Source organism: Leucoraja erinacea, chromosome 9 (genome assembly GCF_028641065.1).
Source record: "Leucoraja erinacea ecotype New England chromosome 9, Leri_hhj_1, whole genome shotgun sequence".
NCBI classification, from domain to species: Eukaryota; Metazoa; Chordata; class Chondrichthyes; order Rajiformes; family Rajidae; genus Leucoraja; species Leucoraja erinaceus.
In genome coordinates, this window is record NC_073385.1 from 18,061,084 (window position 1) to 18,079,277 (window position 18,194).

At 48.2% G+C, this 18,194-nt stretch overlaps 1 protein-coding gene across 1 annotated transcript; it reads left to right on the plus strand.

Annotated features, from left to right (window-relative positions):
- The first annotated feature begins 3,584 nt into the window (after positions 1–3,584).
- LOC129700589 (uncharacterized) lies at positions 3,585–17,197 on the plus strand. Its single transcript, XM_055641206.1, has 6 exons — positions 3,585–4,518; positions 4,780–5,062; positions 5,181–5,348; positions 14,205–14,258; positions 14,972–15,162; positions 17,068–17,197. Exons 1-6 carry the CDS (start codon positions 3,887–3,889, stop codon positions 17,195–17,197), a joined length of 1,458 nt encoding a protein of 485 aa, XP_055497181.1. The 5' UTR covers positions 3,585–3,886.
- Positions 17,198–18,194: the final 997 nt, after the last annotated feature.

Below are 18,194 nucleotides of genomic sequence, written 5' to 3' on the forward strand. Positions count from 1 at the left end.
GGGGAGCGTGGAACCGGTGATGCGTTGGGCAATTTTCACCACCCTCTGCAATGCCTTCCGGTCAGAGACAGAGCAGTTGCCATACCATACTGTGATGCAGTTGGTAAGGATGCTCTCGATGGTGCAGCGGTAGAAGTTCACCAGGATCTGAGGAGACAGATGGACCTTCTTCAGTCTCCTCAGGAAGAAGAGACGCTGGTGAGCCTTCTTGATCAGAGTTGAGGTATTGTGGGTCCAAGAGAGGTCATCGGAGATGTTGACCCCCAGGAACCTGAAGCTGGAAACACGTTCCACCTCCGTCCCGTTAATGTGGATGGGGGTGTGCGTGCCGCCCCTAGACTTCCTGAATTCTACAATGAGTTCCTTGGTCTTCTTGGAGTTAAGGGTCAGGTTGTTGTCAGCGCACCATGCTGCTAAGTGCTGGACCTCCTCCCTGTAGGCCGACTCATCGTTGTTGCTGATGAGGCCAATCACCGTTGTATCATCTGCATACTTGATGATGGTGTTAGTACCATGTACAGGTGTGCAGTCATAGGTGAAGAGGGAGTAGAGGAGGGGGCTCAGCACACAGCCCTGTGGAACGCTGGTGTTCAGCTGTGTGGGTTGAAGAGGTGTGCTTGTCTAACCTAACAGACTGTGGTCTGTTGGTTAGAAAGTCCAGTATCCAGTTGCAGAGGGAGGGGTCGATGCCCAGGTTACCGAGTTTGGTGATCAGTTTAGATGGTATAATGGTGTTGAATGCTGAGCTGTAATCGATGAACAGCATTCTTACGTAAGTGTCTCTGTTGTCGAGGTGGGAGAGGGCGGAGTGAAGTGCCGTTGAGATGGCATCCTCCGTACTCCTGTTCTTGCGGTAGGCAAACTGATAGGGATCCAGTGTGGGGGGTAGGCAGCTTTTGAGGTGTGCCAGGACCAGCCTCTCGAAGCACTTGGTGATGATGGGGGTAAGTGCAACTGGGCGGAAGTCGTTGAGGCTTGCCGCAGTGGAGTGTTTTGGCACTGGCACGATGGAGGTGGTTTTAAGGCAAGTGGGGACAACTGCTTGGGCAAGTGACAGGTTGAAGATGTCAGTCCAGACGTCTGTCAGCTGCGCAGCACAGGCCCTGAGCACGCACCCGGGGATGCCGTCAGGGCCAGCAGCCTTACGTGCATTAGTCCTACTCAGTGCCACGTATACGTCGTAGGGGGTGAGTGTGAGGGGTTGGTGATCGGCAGGTAGCACAGCCTTGATGGCTGTCTCTAGATTGTCCCTGTCAAAGTTGCCATAGAAGTGATTAAGCTCCTCAAGGAAGGAGGCGTCGCTGGATGTGGGGGTGATGTTGGAGGGTCTGTAGTCCGTGATGGCCTGGATGCCTTGCCACATGCGTCGGGGGTCGGAGTTGTTGTTGAAGTGCTCCTCAATCCTGAGCTTATGGCAGTGCTTGGCCTTCCTGATGCCCCTCTTCAGGTTAGCCCTGGATGAACTGTAGGCTCGAGCATCGCCTGACCTGAAAGCGGTGTCCCGTGCTTTCAGCAGTAGCCTGACCTCGCTGTTCATCCATGGCTTCTGATTCGGGTATATGGTCACCTGTTTGAGGGAGGTGACACTATTGATGGTGGAGTTTATAAAGTCCAGAACAGAGGATGTGTAGGAATCAATGTCCGTGTGGGAGTCAAGGGTGGCCTGGGCTGCAAACGCCTTCCAGTCAGTGTTTCCAAAACACTGCTGAAGTGTGAAGTCCGCTTCCTCTGACCAGACTTTAACTGTCCTCACAGTGGGTTTAACCCGTCTGATGAGTGGGGAGTACTTAGGGAGCAGGAACAATGAGACGTGATCAGACTGACCAATGTGGGGGAGGGGGATGGCTTTGTAAGCTTCAGCCATGTTGGTGTAGACTTTGTCCAGTGTCTTGTCTACTCTAGTGGGGAAGGATACATGTTGGTGGAATTTGGGGAGTACAGTCTTCAGGTTAGAGTGATTGAAGTCACCCGCAACAATGAAGGCTGCCTCGGGGTTGTGCGTCTGTTGTTTGCTAATGGCAGTATGCAGCTCTTTCATTGCAAGCTTGGCATTAGCATCAGGAGGGATATAGGCTGCAGTCACAACAGTGGAGGTGAACTCTCTGGGCAGATAGAACGGTCTGCATCTAACCAAGAGGAATTCAAGGTTAGCTGAGCATTGACTCTCGATGATGGTGGAGTCCATGCACAGACCCCCACCTCTGGTCTAACCGGAGTCTGTTGTCCTGTCCGCTCGGAGTAAATGACGCCCCGTTAGCTGGATGGTGCTATCAGGAACATCGATGTTGAGCCAAGTTTCCGTAAAGATCAGGATGTTGCAGTCTTGGGTCTAGTTGTGGGAGGTGATCCTTAGCCGGAGTTCGTCCATTTTGTTTGCCAGTGAGCGCACGTTGGCGAGGAAAAGGCTAGGAATCGCTAGCCTGTGTGGGGCTAGCTCTAACCTGGCCTTTAACCCACCTCTGTGTCCCCGGCGGTGCTTTCGTACACGCCGCCGTCTGTTGGTGCTTCCGGTCGGCCGAGCTGGCTTGGTGCGCGCTGGTGTTCTGCCGCTCCATTGCTCCGCATCTCCGTGGCTCCGCGGCTCCGGTGGTGGTCTCCAGCCCCGCGGCTCCGCTGGCGTTGTCCAGCCCCGCGGCTCTGCTGATGGCCTCCAGCCCCTTGGCCCTGGTGCTCCGTTGCTCTGATGAGCTCAGGAGCAAGACGGAGATCGCCCAGAAAGTTGTTGCAGCCGCAGGAACTGAAGTCCAGAAGTTCCTGTCGGCTGTACGAAATGGATACGTGTGAGCAGCCTTGAAACGGGTAGGGGAATTGTCGCTATTTTTCCTATTCTTGGGAGATACGGGACGTCGCGATGTGCCCGCGCCGCCGCCATTTTAGAACACTACCCCACTTGCATTACTCACCTCCTCTCTCCCCGCTGCCCCGGGCCGTATACCCCCTCTCCCCGCCTAGGCCCCAGGCCTCCGCTATAGGGGGGTTGCACGGAAGGTCACTGGGTCATAGGGCTCGACACACGGAGCCGCTATATCCAACTGGAAGACATCCGTCACTTCCGGTATATGTTATTACAGTTTTTGCTAAATGCTTGAGCACTATAGACCCATGCTTAGACCAAAGTAACACAACTTTAAGTTTTTGTTACTATACCTTAAACACATGTAACCATACCTTAAACAAAAGTGCTGCTTTGCACTTTAGTTACAATTCTGCAACACACTTGCTCCTGCACACTACACACTATTTCATACATAAGACACTTTGTTCAAAAATGAAATCTCAGGGTACCATTGGGAAGACACAGCTATTCAAAACACAAAACACATCGGGTAATTGAAAACACTAAGAGACACACCTGAAAATACTTACTTACAACACTCCGGTAGGCGGCGCGGCTCTGGCCAGCAGCGGCCTCTGCAGCCTGTCCGCGTTTTTATTATTTTTTGTCTGTGTTTCTGTGTAGTTTTTGTTATTTTATGTTGGGGTGTGTGTGTGGGGGGGTGGGAGTGGGAAACTTTTTGAATCTCTCCCTGCACTGAGACCCGACCTTTTCTCGTCGGGTCTCAGTCGTCGTTGAGGCCGTAACGAGGAGCGGCCTCCAACAGGAAGAGACCGGGGACTCAGGTGTCGACTCGCCTCACCGTCGCGGGGCTGGCCGGGTCCGGAGCGGTGGAGGAGCGCTGCTGCTGCTGATGCTGCTGCTGCTGCTGCTGCTGCTGCTGCCGGAGAGTCGGAGGCTCTCTACAGGTCTGTGGACGACGGCGCCGAGCCCACGGCTCCCTGGGGGGAGACCGCTTTTCGGGGCTTCTGCGGCGACTTCTCCCGCCCGAGTTGCGGGGTCGAAGAGCTCCTGGAGCGGGGCCTGACACCGCTGCCCCGCGCGGCTGGAATGGCCGCGGACTCTGCGAGCGCACGCCGGGGGCTCCAACATCAAGACCCGGTGTGCGACCTCGCACCACCCGGCGTGGCTTTAATGGCCGCGGGACAATCGCCATCGCCAGCCGGGGGCTATGACTTTGACTCTGATATCGGGGGGGGGGGGGGGGGAGAGTGCAGTGGAGAGATACGTTTATTTGGCCTCCATCACAGTTATGTGATGGATGTTTATGTTAAATGTAATTATGTTGTGTCTGGGGTCTATTTGTGTGTTATGTATGGCTGCAGAAACGGCATTTCGTTTGGACCTCCAGGGGTCCAAATGACAAATAAATTGATTCTGATTCTGATTCTGATTCTGAACACCAATCAGCCAGCTACAAAAAGGCCTCAGTTAAGCCATTTTGAGAACTTTGCAAGCATGGATGCAGGGAGAGCAAGAGGCAGAGGAAGAGGAAGAGGAAGAGGAGGACGCGGTCGAAGAGGCCATGCACGGGCCATTATTTCCGATGACATAAGAGCAACTTTGGTGGACCATGTCATAAACATTGGCCTGACTATGAGGGAAGCTGGGCAGAGATTCCACCCTAATCTAAGCCGTTGCACAGTTTCATCCATAATAAGGACATTCCGACTGGAAAACAGGTATGTCTTTCTACTCTACTCAGATGGTATCTAGAGTATTTACAGTACTGTACCATATCACATTACCGTATCACATGTATTGTATTGCAGGGTGGCTAATCCTCCTTTTGGAATGAAAGTGGTAGTTTTGTGAAACATACCGTGATTACGTATATTGAGATGTTTCAGTACAGTATATGGTATATACAGTAAAGTACAGTATATACAGTACTGTAAAAAAGAAGCAAACCAATAACAATTTGTGGTTGCATTTTGCTATAGAATGACTAGAAGACCTTCTGGTGGTGGACGCCAACGCCTGTTCACCCAACAGCAGGAACTTGCCATTGTGGACCTAGTCAGAGCAAACAATGCAATCCGTCTCCAGCAGCTACGGCAACAAATACTTGCAGATAGGCAAGTGATCAACAACATAAACCGAGTAAGCATCACCACTATAAGACGCATCTTGATAAAGCACAAAATGACCATGAAGCAACTGTACAGGGTCCCATTTGAGAGGAACAGTGTCAGGGTCAAAGGACTTCGACGTGAACATGTACAGGTAAGTGTTACAGTCCTTTACATTAACAATACCGTATTGGTGTAATCCAGTAACAGCTGAATATGTACCATTGTATCAGTACCACATAGCCATCCACAATATGTATTTTTTGTTACAGAGAATCTTGGCCATGGATGGAGCTGCACAGCCTCATGAATTTATTTACATTGATGAAGCTGGATTCAACCTTAGCAAAACAAGACAACGGGGTCGTAATATAATTGGCCAAAGGGCAATTGTGTACGGCCCGGGGCAGCGCGGGGGAAATATCTCATTTTGTGCCACCGTAAGCTTTCGAGGGCTTCTGTATCATCATGCAAAACTAGGTCCATACAATACACAACATATCATCTCATTTCTAGATGCTCTTCATAATATAGCTGTACAGGACAGACCAGAGCAGCCCAGGTTTGTTGTTGTCTGGGATAATGTCAGTTTCCATCGGGCTGCTCTGGTCCGGACCTGTTTCACCAACCATAATCAATTTGAAGTGGTATACTTACCCCCTTACTCGCCATTTCTAAACCCTATAGAATAATTATTTTCGGCTTGGAGATAGCGTGTATATGACCGCCAACCACATGCCCGCATGCCTCTTCTGCAGGCAATGGAACATGCCTGCGGAGACATTGAGGTGAGGTCAATCCATGGATGGATTCGGCACACAAGGGGATATTTTCCCCGATGCCTAGCGGGAGAAGACATTGCTTGCGATGTGTGGATGAGATCCTGTGGCCAGACCCCACCAGACGGCAGGATCCATAAGCCCACCTACAAATGATTGCCGTGTTTTTCTGTGTTTACAGTATAGTGTATTTTTGGTTTTATTTTTGTTTTATTTTTGCTTTGACTGAATTTACAGTACTGTGAAGTACAGTACTGCAATGTACTGTATTGAGTATTTGATTTTTTGGTTGTTGTGAAAACGTGCCTTCTGTGGAACTGAATAAAAACAGTGAAAATTAAAGACTGCAGTGTTTTATATAAAGTAGACTAGTGTGTTGCTGCTGATCTGAAAGTGTATTCATATGATGCAAGTGTGTATCATTTTGTCATCAGAGTGACGTTTTGACAAAAGATTGTTAGGTTTTCACAGCAGAGTTTAGGTTTCGATAGCAGAGTTTCAATTTGACATGGATGTGAATGGTTTATTTCCCAGTGTTGTGTCTTATTTGCTTGTGTGTAGAGTTTTGACACAATGAGCGAAGTTTTGCAAAACGTGTTCAAGCAACGGGCAAAAACTGTAATGCAAGAAACGCGTACTTTCCTACCTATTAAAAAACGCCTTGTTCTGGACTTCCCCAACACCGGGAACAACTTCCTGCATCTAGCCTGTCCAACCCCTTAAGAATTTTGTAAGTGATTACTTGCAATTTCATCCATAATAAATGCTGATGAGCCAAGTCACTTTTTTGAAATTTGTTTTGTTCATATATACATTCCACAGGCTGTGAGGCTGCTAAACAGTCACTCCACCTGATTCTGCTGCTTTTGCACTGACCGTTTAATAACTGGCACTGAGTAATAACTCTGGCACTGGCTCTGGCCACTTAAATCAGCTGCCCTAGACATTTTATGACTGTTTTTACTTGTATTTTAATGTTGCTGCTTTTACCTGGACCTTTTTGAACTATTCGTACTGTTTTATCAGGAACTGGATTGTTTTTTATTGTTTTTTTTATTTTATGTGTGAAATGTTTAAGTTTTATGTGCGATGCTCCGGTATTCACTGGGAAACATCTTCTCATTTTGCACTGTACAACTGTTGCTTTGCAAGATGACAATAAAGGATGATGATGATATACCCCATATGATACCACAACTTCCTGCACCAAGTGTGGGGACTATGGATTCATTTAAGTTGAAAATTGCACAACAGACCCTTGCAATTTTACCAATTTTGGGTACTTGACTTTCAGAGTTGGTCATTGTAAACAGCACAAACTCACACTTGGTTGAAACACAAGCATCTGTATTGTTCATGTCATCAATTACACAGCAGGTCATCACACGTTCACTCTGCTACTCAGACTGACAAGCAGTGGGCAGCAGGATCTTACACTATGAACGTTACAATTAGCAGAAGATTATTGGGACACCGCTACCAGCCTTGGAGGGCATCTACCACACACGGTGCCTCAGGAAGGCCATCAGCATCCATAAAGACTCCTCACACCCTCTTAATGGACTGTTCGAACTACTTCCCTCCGGCAGACGTTACAAGGCCTTCTACGCCCGAACCTCCAGACTCAGGAACAGCTCAATTCCCAGAGCTATAGCGGCTCTGAACCGGCCCTGCTGAGTGCCCCCCAACCCCCCTGGACTGTCTCCCTCGGATGGTCACGTCACACAGACACATCTGCACTTTAGTCTGTTTGAACTGTTTTACTGTTGTAATGTTCTTTGTACAAACCATGTTCTCAGGGTATCTAAACCTAAATTTTAGTAGTTACTTAAGTTATGATGTCGGATGGAAGCTGCAAACCCAAATCTCGTTGCACTTATGTGCAATGACAATAACATTTATTATTATTATTATTATTATTATTAGATGGGGTTATAATTACTAAGCATTCTAATTGGCTAACATGCTATAGCCAATGCTACAGTCATCATGTAGTCCAATGGCACAGTATGACTTAGAAATAGGTACTTGTGCCTGACATCACCAATCACACGCTCAACATGAATGCGTAAATGTGCTCATTCATCAGTTTTTTCCACATCCAGCGCAGATAGTTGTGCTTTCCCTCTTGTAAATGCAGGAATTTCAGCTTGACAACCGTAAAATCCGGCATCATCTTTTAGGTCAAAACCCCGATCAGATAAAATGACATCTCCAGGGAGCAGGTTGTCAAAAAAGTTAGTTGAAAGTGTAATTGTTTTATCTGTGTCCCTGCCCCCCCCCCCCCCCCCCCCCCCCCCCCCATGCCGCAGACAAAAATGAAATAGCATCACATGGTGTTATTATTATCAATAATTTGATGGTGTTATGGCGTTTATAGTTCGACCAAGTCTGTGCGTGCGCCTCTAAACTCGTAGGTCTATCACAAAATACTTCATAGCAATCTATAATCACTGCCACACGCTTTCCAAATGTCTGCCGAAATTGCATAGGCATGGTCTTCAACAGAACCTCTCTTTCAGGCCAAACAATTAGCTTGGCTATGCCGTAAAGGGCATCAATCCCAGTATTGAATACACGCGATATTGTGGAATCACTAACAAGGAATCGATACACAAGATCTTCATGAGGAACTGCAAGTCGGAGCTTCATCATGATGATCAGCAACTGCTGAAAATGTGTTAGTGAATGTCTACTGGGGAGTTTGTTCTTAACATCATTGAAGACCAGCATCAAAATAGCAGACGTTGGTAAACCCGTGTAGAACTTAACCTGTTTGTTGTCCTGGGAAAAGCTTTCTTGTGAAAACTTAATTTGACAATAGACAACAGGTGCAGGAGTAGGCCATTCGGCCCTTCAAGCCAGCACCGCCATTCAATGTGATCATGGCTGATCATCCTCAATCAGTACCCCGTTCCTGCCTTCTCCCCATATCCCCTGACTTCGCTATTTTTAAGAGCCCTATCTAGCTCTCTCTTGAAAGCATCCAGAGAACCTGCCTCCACCGCCCTCTGAGACAGAGAATTCCACAGACTCACCACTCTCTGTGAGAAAAAGTGTTTCCTCGTCTCCGTTCTAAATGGCTTACCCCTTATTCTTAAACTGTGGCCCCTGGTTCTGCACTCCCCCAACATCGGGAACATGTTTCCTGCCTCCAGTGTGTCCAAACCCTGAATAATCTTATATGTTTCAATTTGGGCTGCTTCTTGTCTTGCTTTAGCAAGCTCTTTATTGTAATTGTCTGCTTGAGCTTGCAGTACTGTTATGCCTGCTGCACACATGTCTGTTTGTGTTGTTGTGTCCACTGTCATTTTGACTGGTATTTGTGTTTCCATGTCAACTTGATGGTGTACTTGCAGCTCCGGTTCAAAGTTCTCATAATCATTAATGCCACTAGGGGCGCTGCATTGAAGGCGCCTCCACCTACAGCCTGTCTGTTTTTTCCTATCTTTTTTTTAATTTTAGTTTGTCTAAACAGTTTTGTTTTGGGGATTCTTTCGTTTTTCTATGTAGCGGAGGGGGGAGGGGTAAGGGGGGAAACTGTTTCCAAGTCACTTCCTGGCGAGGATGCAACTATTTCTCCGAGTCGCGTCCTTGCCCTCCACCTCGCGGCCTACCACTGGATCAGAGCGGCCTTTCCTACCGGAGACCGGAGACCGGACCAGAGCTTCGGCGCGTGGCCCTGGATTCACCGCGGAGCGGGCGATACCTACCTGGATCATCTTGCAGAGTTACGGATGCTTGAGCTGCGATCAAATCTGCCTTCATACTCTCTCCCATAGCGTTCTTGTGTACGTTGTCTGCCCTGCTCATTGTCATCACCGCTCCCCATATTCACAGTTGGTGCCAAATTGGTAACATCATTCCATGCTGCAGGCTGTTCTGTAATGAAATAATCAATTCATTAATAAACGTGATTAATTGTGTAGGCATTAAACAAGAACAATTGAGATGTATATTTTGGAAAATAATAAAATGTCCTGACAACTTACACCCACTCCCTTTCAAAGATGAAACTCATGAAACTGGATAGGTATGGCATCAGAGGGGTTGGATTGGATTGGGTGAGAAGCTATTTAAGAAATGGGCAACAATTTGTAGAAATAGGTGAACATCAACTAACGAACATAACTTGTGGAGAACCTCAAGGGTCTGTGCTAGGTCCAAAGCTTTTCATAATATACATTAACGACATAGGCAGAGTATCAAATATACTGAAATTGATTTTATTTGCCGATGATATGAATATCTTTTGTTCCGGTGACAATTTGAAGCAGCTTTTTGAGGTCATCACATCAGAAATGAATAAATTAAAACAGTGGTTTGATGTCAACAAATTGTCTCTAAATTTAAGCAAAACAAAGATTATGCTATTTGGAAAACATAAAACAAACCCTCAAGTACAATTGAAAATAGTTAACATGTATAGAAAGAGTATATGAAAATACGTTTCTTGGTGTGATCTTAGACCACAATCTGCTGGAAACCGCATACATTAGCTTACAAAAGTATTCATACCCCTTGAACTTTTCCACATTTTGTCACGTTACAACCACAAACGTAAATGTATTTTATTGGGATTTTATGTGATAGACCAACACAAAGTGGCGCATAATTGTGAAGTGGAAGGAAAATGATACATGGTTTTCAAATTTTTTTACAAATAAAAAACTGAAAAGTGTGGCCTGCAAAAGTATTCAGCCCCCTTTACTCTGATACCCCTAAATAAAATCCAATGCAACCGATTGTCTTCAGAAGTCACCTAATTAGTAAATAGAGTCCACTTGTGTGTAATCTAATCTCAGTATAAATACAGCTGTTCTGTGAAGGCCTCAGAGGTTTGTTAGAGAACATTAGTGAACAAACAGCATCATGAAGCCCAAGGAACACACCATACAGGTCAGGGATAAAGTTGTGGAGAAGTTTAAAGCACGGTTAGGTTATAAAAAAATATCCCAAGCTTTGAACATCTCACGGAGCACTGTTCAATCCATCATCCGAAAATGGAAAGAGTATGGCACAACTGCAAACCTACCAAGACATGGCCGTCCACCTAAACTGACAGGCCGGGCAAGGAGAGCATTGATCAAAGAAGCAGCCAAGAGGCCCATGGTAACTCTGGAGGAGCTGCAGAGATCCACAGCTCAGGTGGGAGAATCTGTCCACAGGACAACTATTACGTCGTGCACTCCAAAAAATCGGGCCTTTATGGAAGAGTGGCAAGAAGAAAGCCATTGTTGAAAAAAAGCCATAAGAAGTCCAGTTTGCAGTTTGCCACAAGCCATGTGGGGGACGCAGCAAACATATGGAGGAAGGTGCTCTGGTCAGATGAGACCAAAATTGAAGTTTTTGGCCTAAATGCAAAACGCTATGTGTGGCGGAAAACTAACACTGCACATCACCCTGAACACACCATCCCCACTGTGAAACATGGTGGTGGCAGCATCATGCTGTGGGGATGCTTTTCTTCAGCAGGGACAGGGAAGCTGGTCAGAGTTGATGGGAAGATGGATGGAGCCAAAATCAAGGCAATCTTGGAAGAAAACCTGTTAGAGTCTGCAAAAGACTTGAGACTGGGGCGGAGGTTCACCTTCCAGCAGGACAACGACCCTAAACATACAGCCAGAGCTACAATGGAATGGTTTAGATCAAAGCATATTCATGTGTTAGAATGGCCCAGTCAAAGTCCAGACCTAAATCCAATTGAGAATCTCTGGCAAGACTTGAAAATTGCTGTTCACAGACGCTCTCCATCCAATCTGACTGAGCTTGAGCTATTTTGCAAAGAAGAATGGGCAAAAATTTCAGTCTCTAGATGTGCAAAGCTGGTAGAGACATACCCCAAAAGACTTGCAGCTGTAATTGCAGCAAAAGGTGGTTCTACAAAGTATTGACCCAGGGGGGCTGAATACTTTTGCATGCCACACTTTTCAGTTTTTTATTTGTAAAAAAAATTGAAAACCATGTATCATTTTCCTTCCACTTCACAATTATGCACCACTTTGTGTTGGTCTATCACATAAAATCCCAATAAAATACATTTAAATTTGTGGTTGTAACGTGACAAAATGTGGAAAAGTTCAAGGGGTATGAAAACTTTTGCAAGCCACTGTATAAATCACGTCAAAGCAAAACTGGCAAAGTCTATAGTAATATTGGGAAAATCAAGACACATTCTGGACCACAAATCATTACATACTCTGTATAATACACTCATATTGCCATATGTGAGTTGCTGTGTGGAGATATGGGGAAACACCTATAAAACCAACCTACAGCTGTTATGCAAATTACAAAAAAGAGCAATAAGAATTATCAATAACGTTGGATATCTTGAACATACCAATTTATTATTCTTCAAGTCACATGAAGTTCATCGATCTGGTTACATTTAAGACTGCACACATCACATACAAAGCAAGAAATAATTTACTTCCAGGAAATATACAAAAACTGTTTATGGAAAGATAGGGTGGGTATAATTTGTGAGGGGAACATAATTAAAAAAAAAACTCAATGCCAGAACAACTCTTAAAAGTATGTGCATAGCAATCTGTAGGCTGAATTTGTCAAATAGTCTGGGACAGGAGAAAAAAACTTAGCACAAACATAATTCAGTTTAAAAAGATGTTCAAAAACACATTTTTTAAAGGGTATTGGGATGAGAGGTGATTTTGAGTGGGATATTTGTTATACTGATTGTATTGGGAAGGGTGAGTATTGGGTGATGGGTTGTATATATGACTAAGATACTGTATAGTATATGAGGGTTTGTTTTATTTTCTTCTCTCTTTTTTGTATGGCTTTGTAAATATTTGATTAGTGTATAAATGTAAATAATTTGGTGTACATATAGCTGCTGGTGTACATATGGTGTACACATAGCTGCTGGTGTACATTTGGTGTACATATAGCTGCTGGTGTACATTTGGTGTACATATAGCTGCTGGTGTACATTTGGTGTACATATAGCTGCTGGTGTACATTTGGTGTACATATAGCTGCTGGTGTACATATGGTGTACACATAGCTGCTGGTGTACATTTGGTGTACATATAGCTGCTGAATTTGTACAAGATAATTATAAGCAGTTGAATAAGGGATGGGAATTAATAATCTTTGGCTTCTTCCTGCTCCTTTTCGGATACATACGATTTCATTTATTTATAGATATTGTTTATGACACTTTATAAATATTCTTGTTTTGTTTTTTTGTTTTTTGTATGCTGTTTCACACTTGCTTTTTATTCTTTTATTCTGCTCGAAATAAACGATTAAATAAATAATAAATAATAAAATAAAGATATCAGTTTGCTGAGGTTGATTATGTCCAATTAACAGCTAACAATTATGCCATTCCTTGGCTTGCATCTGAGTAAAATATAATTCAAAACCCACATATGGTTTGTGATTTTTTTATTTGATAAATTTAGCTTCAGAAGCGTTTCATTTTGCATGTAAAAACCCACTTGAGAACCATGAGCGATTTTTAAATTTTACAGCCATGCTTATCACTGCTGAAACCTTTTAGATACCAAAGGAATCAAGAAAAATAAGGTCTTTCTGTTGATGAAATGCAGTGAGCAAACGCGATAATTCCCAATATTTTCAATCTTGATATCTGCACGGCCAATGTTCGCCAACCACTTTAGCTGTTGTTGTCCCTTCAGCTCTCACTTCCCTCTATCACCAGTTCTCCTCACTTTTGGAATTCTGAAGTAGGATAAATGTCTCTCACGGTTACCACGATTTCCACAATTATTTCCAGCGCAAATATTGTTAACAGGTAAGAAAGTATGCGTTTCGTGCATTAACAGCGTGTGCCGGAGGCTGCATTGTCCTCCACATGGATTGAGCTGCTCTGTGCATCACGATCTTTAACCCGATGACCTTACGTGCAACCCCCCTATAAGGGGTAGGCCAATTAGCATGGAGATGAGGAAAAACTTCTTCACCCAGAGAGTTGTGAATCTGGAATTCTGTGCCACAGAAGGCAGTGGAGGCCAATTCACAGGATGTTTTCAAAAGTTAGATTTGGCTCTTAGGGTTAACAGAATTAAGAGATCCAGGGATTCATGGGAGGTGGTCTTAGAAAATAGACAATAGGTGCAGGAGTAGGCCATTCAGCCCTTCGAGCCAGCACCGCCATTCAATGTGATCATGGCTGATCATCCCCAATCACTAATTATTGTACAATCAGTACAATCCACCTATCCATATTCTTGGAGGGGAGGATGCTCCTCAAACTGCGGAGCATCCTGGACAATACAGCTCACCCCCTCCATCACACGCTGGTCAACCTGAGGAGCACCTTCAGCAACAGACTGGTTCCACCAAGATGCAGCACAGAACGCCACAGGAGATCCTTCTTCCCTGTGGCTATCAAACTGCACTACTCCTCCCCCTTCTGTCGTGGGGTAGATTGAGACTGAGACTGACTACCCCCTCCCTCCACATCCCCCCAAAGTCAATGAGACACCAGTTGGACAACAGAACGGTTCCATTGTTTTAATTCAGCACCACCTCACTGCCGCGGAACAGTGCCTGGCCACGACCCCGCTCCTAGTTCGGGTATCCAGTCCAGTCCTAGTCCGGGTGTCCAGTCCAGTCCACTCCCAGTCCAGGTATCCAGTCCAGTCCACTCCCAGTCCGGATATCCAGTCCACTCCTAGTCTGGGTGTACTCCAGTCCACTCCTAGTCTGGGTGTACTCCAGTCCACTCCTAGTCCGGGTGTCCAGTCCAGTCCGCTCCTAGTTCGGGTGTCCAGTCTACTCCTAGTCCGGCTGTGAGGGAGAGGGGAGGGGGCGAGGGAGAGAGGAAATGTAAGAGAGGGAGAGAAGAGCAATGGGAAGAGAGGGAAGGTAATAGAGAGAGAGAGAGTGAGAAAGGGCGAATTCGGCACAGACACTTTCACGGCAGCGGCGCAACGCTTCCGACGCCTCCGACGGCCCGGGACACTTGCACTGAGGCTGCTCCATGTCCGGAGCTGCAGCGAGCGACTCGCCAGCCTGGCAAACACTCGCCAGCCCGGCAAAGACCCGCCAGCCCCACAAACACTGGCCAGCCCCGGCTCCCCGTCCGCATCTGTACCCGCCCGCTGCTTCTGCTTCCATTCCTCCCTCAGCCCCGGCTCTCAGGCACCCGCGGCCCATGCAGTTGATATGAGTTTTGAAATTCTCATTGATCACAGAATTTCTCACGACAGAGAATGAGAAATTTGTGATCAGCGTGAGAGCGTGAGAATTTGGCCAAATGCGTGATTCTCACGCTCTATGCATGAGAGTTGGCAGCCCTGCAGTGCGCATTTGCAGGGCGGCATATGCGCACAACCACGGCCGATGGTGCTGGCCGTAATTGTGCGTATGTGATGGAGAGGATGTGCAGGCCGTGGCAGTGCGTATGTGCAAGGTGGCCTGCCATCCTGGCAGATGAGGAGCGAGCGGAGAGCGAAGAACCGAGACCCGGACACGGATGGTGGGCGGAGACGGAGAGTGACAGAGAGAGAGAGATAGAGAGGGGGGCCTGTTCAGCGGGACGTTAGGTCACCATTGGCACCCGGGCAACTGCTAATTTCGAGTCCCGCTACTGTATGTTGTCATTAAACAGTTGGTTTTAAAATACATATTGGATACACCGCGGAGCGTGCAATGCAGTACCTGGATCGCCATTTGAAGCTCTGGAGTGTTGGGCCTGCTGCTTCAACATCAGAGTTGTGGTTTGCAGAGCTCCCAGCCTTGGGCCGCGCTGATTTCAATATCGCGGAGCCCTGGGATCCCTTTGCCGAGGGCCGCCAGCGTGAATCTCCGGACAGCTCAGCCTGTGGACTTCGGGAGCCACGGTCTCCAGTAGGAAGTGGCCGATTCGGTAGTCCAAGCCGCTGAGGGTGTTCTTCTGTACCGACGTCGGAGTTCCATCATCTCGGCGAGAGGGCGTGAACACACGGCAAGGATAGGGGTTGGGGCCGGAGGAAGGCAGGTGAGGCCAAGGCGATGTCTGGTAGTGGGGTGGTGGATGGTCAGGGGCGAGGGAGTATGAGGACTGTAGTGTGGGTGGGGAAGAGCTGGGGTCACATGTTTTGAGGGGGATGGGGAAGACCCAGTGGAACAGCCACTGAGGTTACCAGGGTTAGGGGGACTAGCACTAGGACTCAGCACAGTCAAACCCAGAGGAGTTGGAGTCTGCAGCGTGGAAGCTTCAGGCCCGGTGCTGAGCCCAGGATTCAGGTAAGGTGACGGCTGAGGGCTGCTGGAGAGCGATGGTGTGGCGAGGGTTGGTGGAGTTAATGGTGGAAGACCGCGGGGAGTGGAGTCGGGGTCAGCGGGCAAAGCATGGGAGGTCCTGGTCGGCTGGGCGGCGGGGTTCGGTGGGCCCGGTGAGGCAGCGAGCTGAGTAGGCCCGGTGCAGCGGGGAGTTGGGTAGGCCCGGTGGGGCGGCGAGGAGAGTAGGCCTCAGTGCGGCCGCGAAGTGGGTAGGCCCCGGTGGGGCGGTGAGGTGGGTAGGCCCCGGTGGGGCAGTGAGGAGAGTAGGCCCCGGTGGGGCGGTGAGGTGGGCAGGCCCCGGTGGGGCGGTGAGGTGGGTAGGCCCCGGTGGGGCGGTGAGGTGGGCAGGCCCCGGTGGGGCGGTGAGGTGGGCAGGCCCCAGTGGGCCGGCGAGGAGAGTAGGCCCCGGTGGGGCGGTGAGGTGGGCAGGCCCCGGTGGGGCGGTGAGGTGGGCAGGCCCCGGTGGGCCGGCGAGGAGAGTAGGCCCCGGTGGGCCGGCGAGGAGAGTAGGCCCCGGTGGGGCGGTGAGGTGGGCAGGCCCCGGTGGGCCGGCGAGGAGAGTAGGCCCCGGTGGGCCGGCGAGGAGAGTAGGCCCCGGTGGGGCGGTGAGGTGGGCAGGCCCCGGTGGGGCGGTGAGGTGGGTAGGCCCCGGTGGGGCGGTGAGGTGGGTAGGCCCCGGTGGGACGGTGAGTTTCAGCATGCCGTTCCGCAATGGTACCTCTGTGCTGAAGCTGCAGCTCGAAGCCCTGCCCGGTCCCAGCAGGAAAGGCCGCGCCAATCCGAATGGTAGGCCGCGAGGAGGGGGCGAAGATGTGGCTCGCCCAGGCAGGGACTGGGGAAAATGGATAAATAAACTACAAACCTTTCCTTTGTCCTGCACTTGCGATCTGTGATGGTGAAGGAGTTTTTAGTCGCGTAGAATGGATTTTCAGCATCTGGTCTTTGAGTAGCAGTCTGAGCAAACAAACTTTGGAGCAAATTCCTCTCCGACAACGAATATAAACGCCACTATGTCAAATGTTTTATACACCTTGGCGGAGCGAGGCTGAGGCCCCCCTAGATCTCGAGGCCCTTAGCTTAAGCTTATGAAGCTCATACGTAAATCCTGCCCTGCCTCCAGTCCTGCCTGGACTGACAGGACACCAGCCTGGAGCCGTGGAGCTAGCACTGCTTCTCGGCGCCACGGAGAGGACCCGGCAGCGTTAGCGGAGAGGTCGGTGCGGTGGCTGATGATGGTGCCGACCGAATGATGAGGTGGGAGTGAGGACGCCACTGCCGAGGGAAGGAACAATGGAGGACCCGGGGTTGGGGGGAGACCACCATGAGAGGGGGGAGGGGGGAAAAGAGCAAAGGGGGACCTGGTGCACGGGGTGGGGGGGGATTTGTAAATGCCCTTGATATGGCGAGTATTCACATACCTTGCAAAGATTTGCACTGTGACTTGTCACATGTGACAATAAAGTATTCAATTCAATGTGCAGACAGAGGGGTTAGAATAATTTGGCATCTCACATCTAGAAGGGCTGAGATGGCATGTTTCCATGCTGTAATTGTTATATGGTTATATCATGTTCACCACAGACATTGTGGGCCGAAGGGCCTGTTCCTGTTCTACATCATCTCCATAAACCTCTTGTACACATGGTTGCAGCGTGCCTTGCTCCGAATTCTCTGGTGATTGTTCCACAATCTTTAGCCTGATATATTAATATTTGATATTGGACTTTGGCCTCATGTTATTGTTGATAAGGTAATTTATCAGGACCTGGGAATATGGCACTGCAATCACTGAGACTTGGCTGTTAGAAGGGCAGGACTGGCAACTCGACGTTCCAGGTAGTAAAAGTTAACTCAGCATTCGAGGGTGGGGAGGATTTAATCGTGGCCAGGAGGGGTGTAAAAGAGGGTGGGGGCGGTGGTACTGTCTTCTGCTGAGAGAATGGAACAGCTGGACTTGTACACTCTGGAGTTTAGAAGGATGAGAGAAGATCTCATTGAAACCATCCGCTCTATAATCTTTGATTCGGACTGGAGAAAGGTCTCGTCCCGAAAACATCACCCATCCCTTCTCTCCAGAGATGCTGCCTGCCCCGCTGAGTTACTCCAGCATTTTGTGTTTATCTTCCGTGTAAACCAGCATCTGCAGTTCCTTCCTACACCATTCGGATGGGACCTCCTTGCTCTCATTATACACTCGTGCAGGATGGACTGTACGCGGGAGCGCGCTGCTGCTCGCTGCTGCTCGTG

Bases quoted from the DNA above. Each gene is read 5' to 3' on its own strand.
- LOC129700589 (XM_055641206.1), top strand. From the start codon at position 3,887: ATGGCCGCGGACTCTGCGAGCGCACGCCGGGGGCTCCAACATCAAGAC. The intron at 4,519-4,779 runs GTATGTCTTTCT...ATTTTGCTATAG, and splicing joins ACATTCCGACTGGAAAACAG to AATGACTAGAAGACCTTCTG. The intron at 5,349-14,204 runs GTAAGCTTTCGA...GTTTTAATTCAG, and splicing joins ATATCTCATTTTGTGCCACC to CACCACCTCACTGCCGCGGA.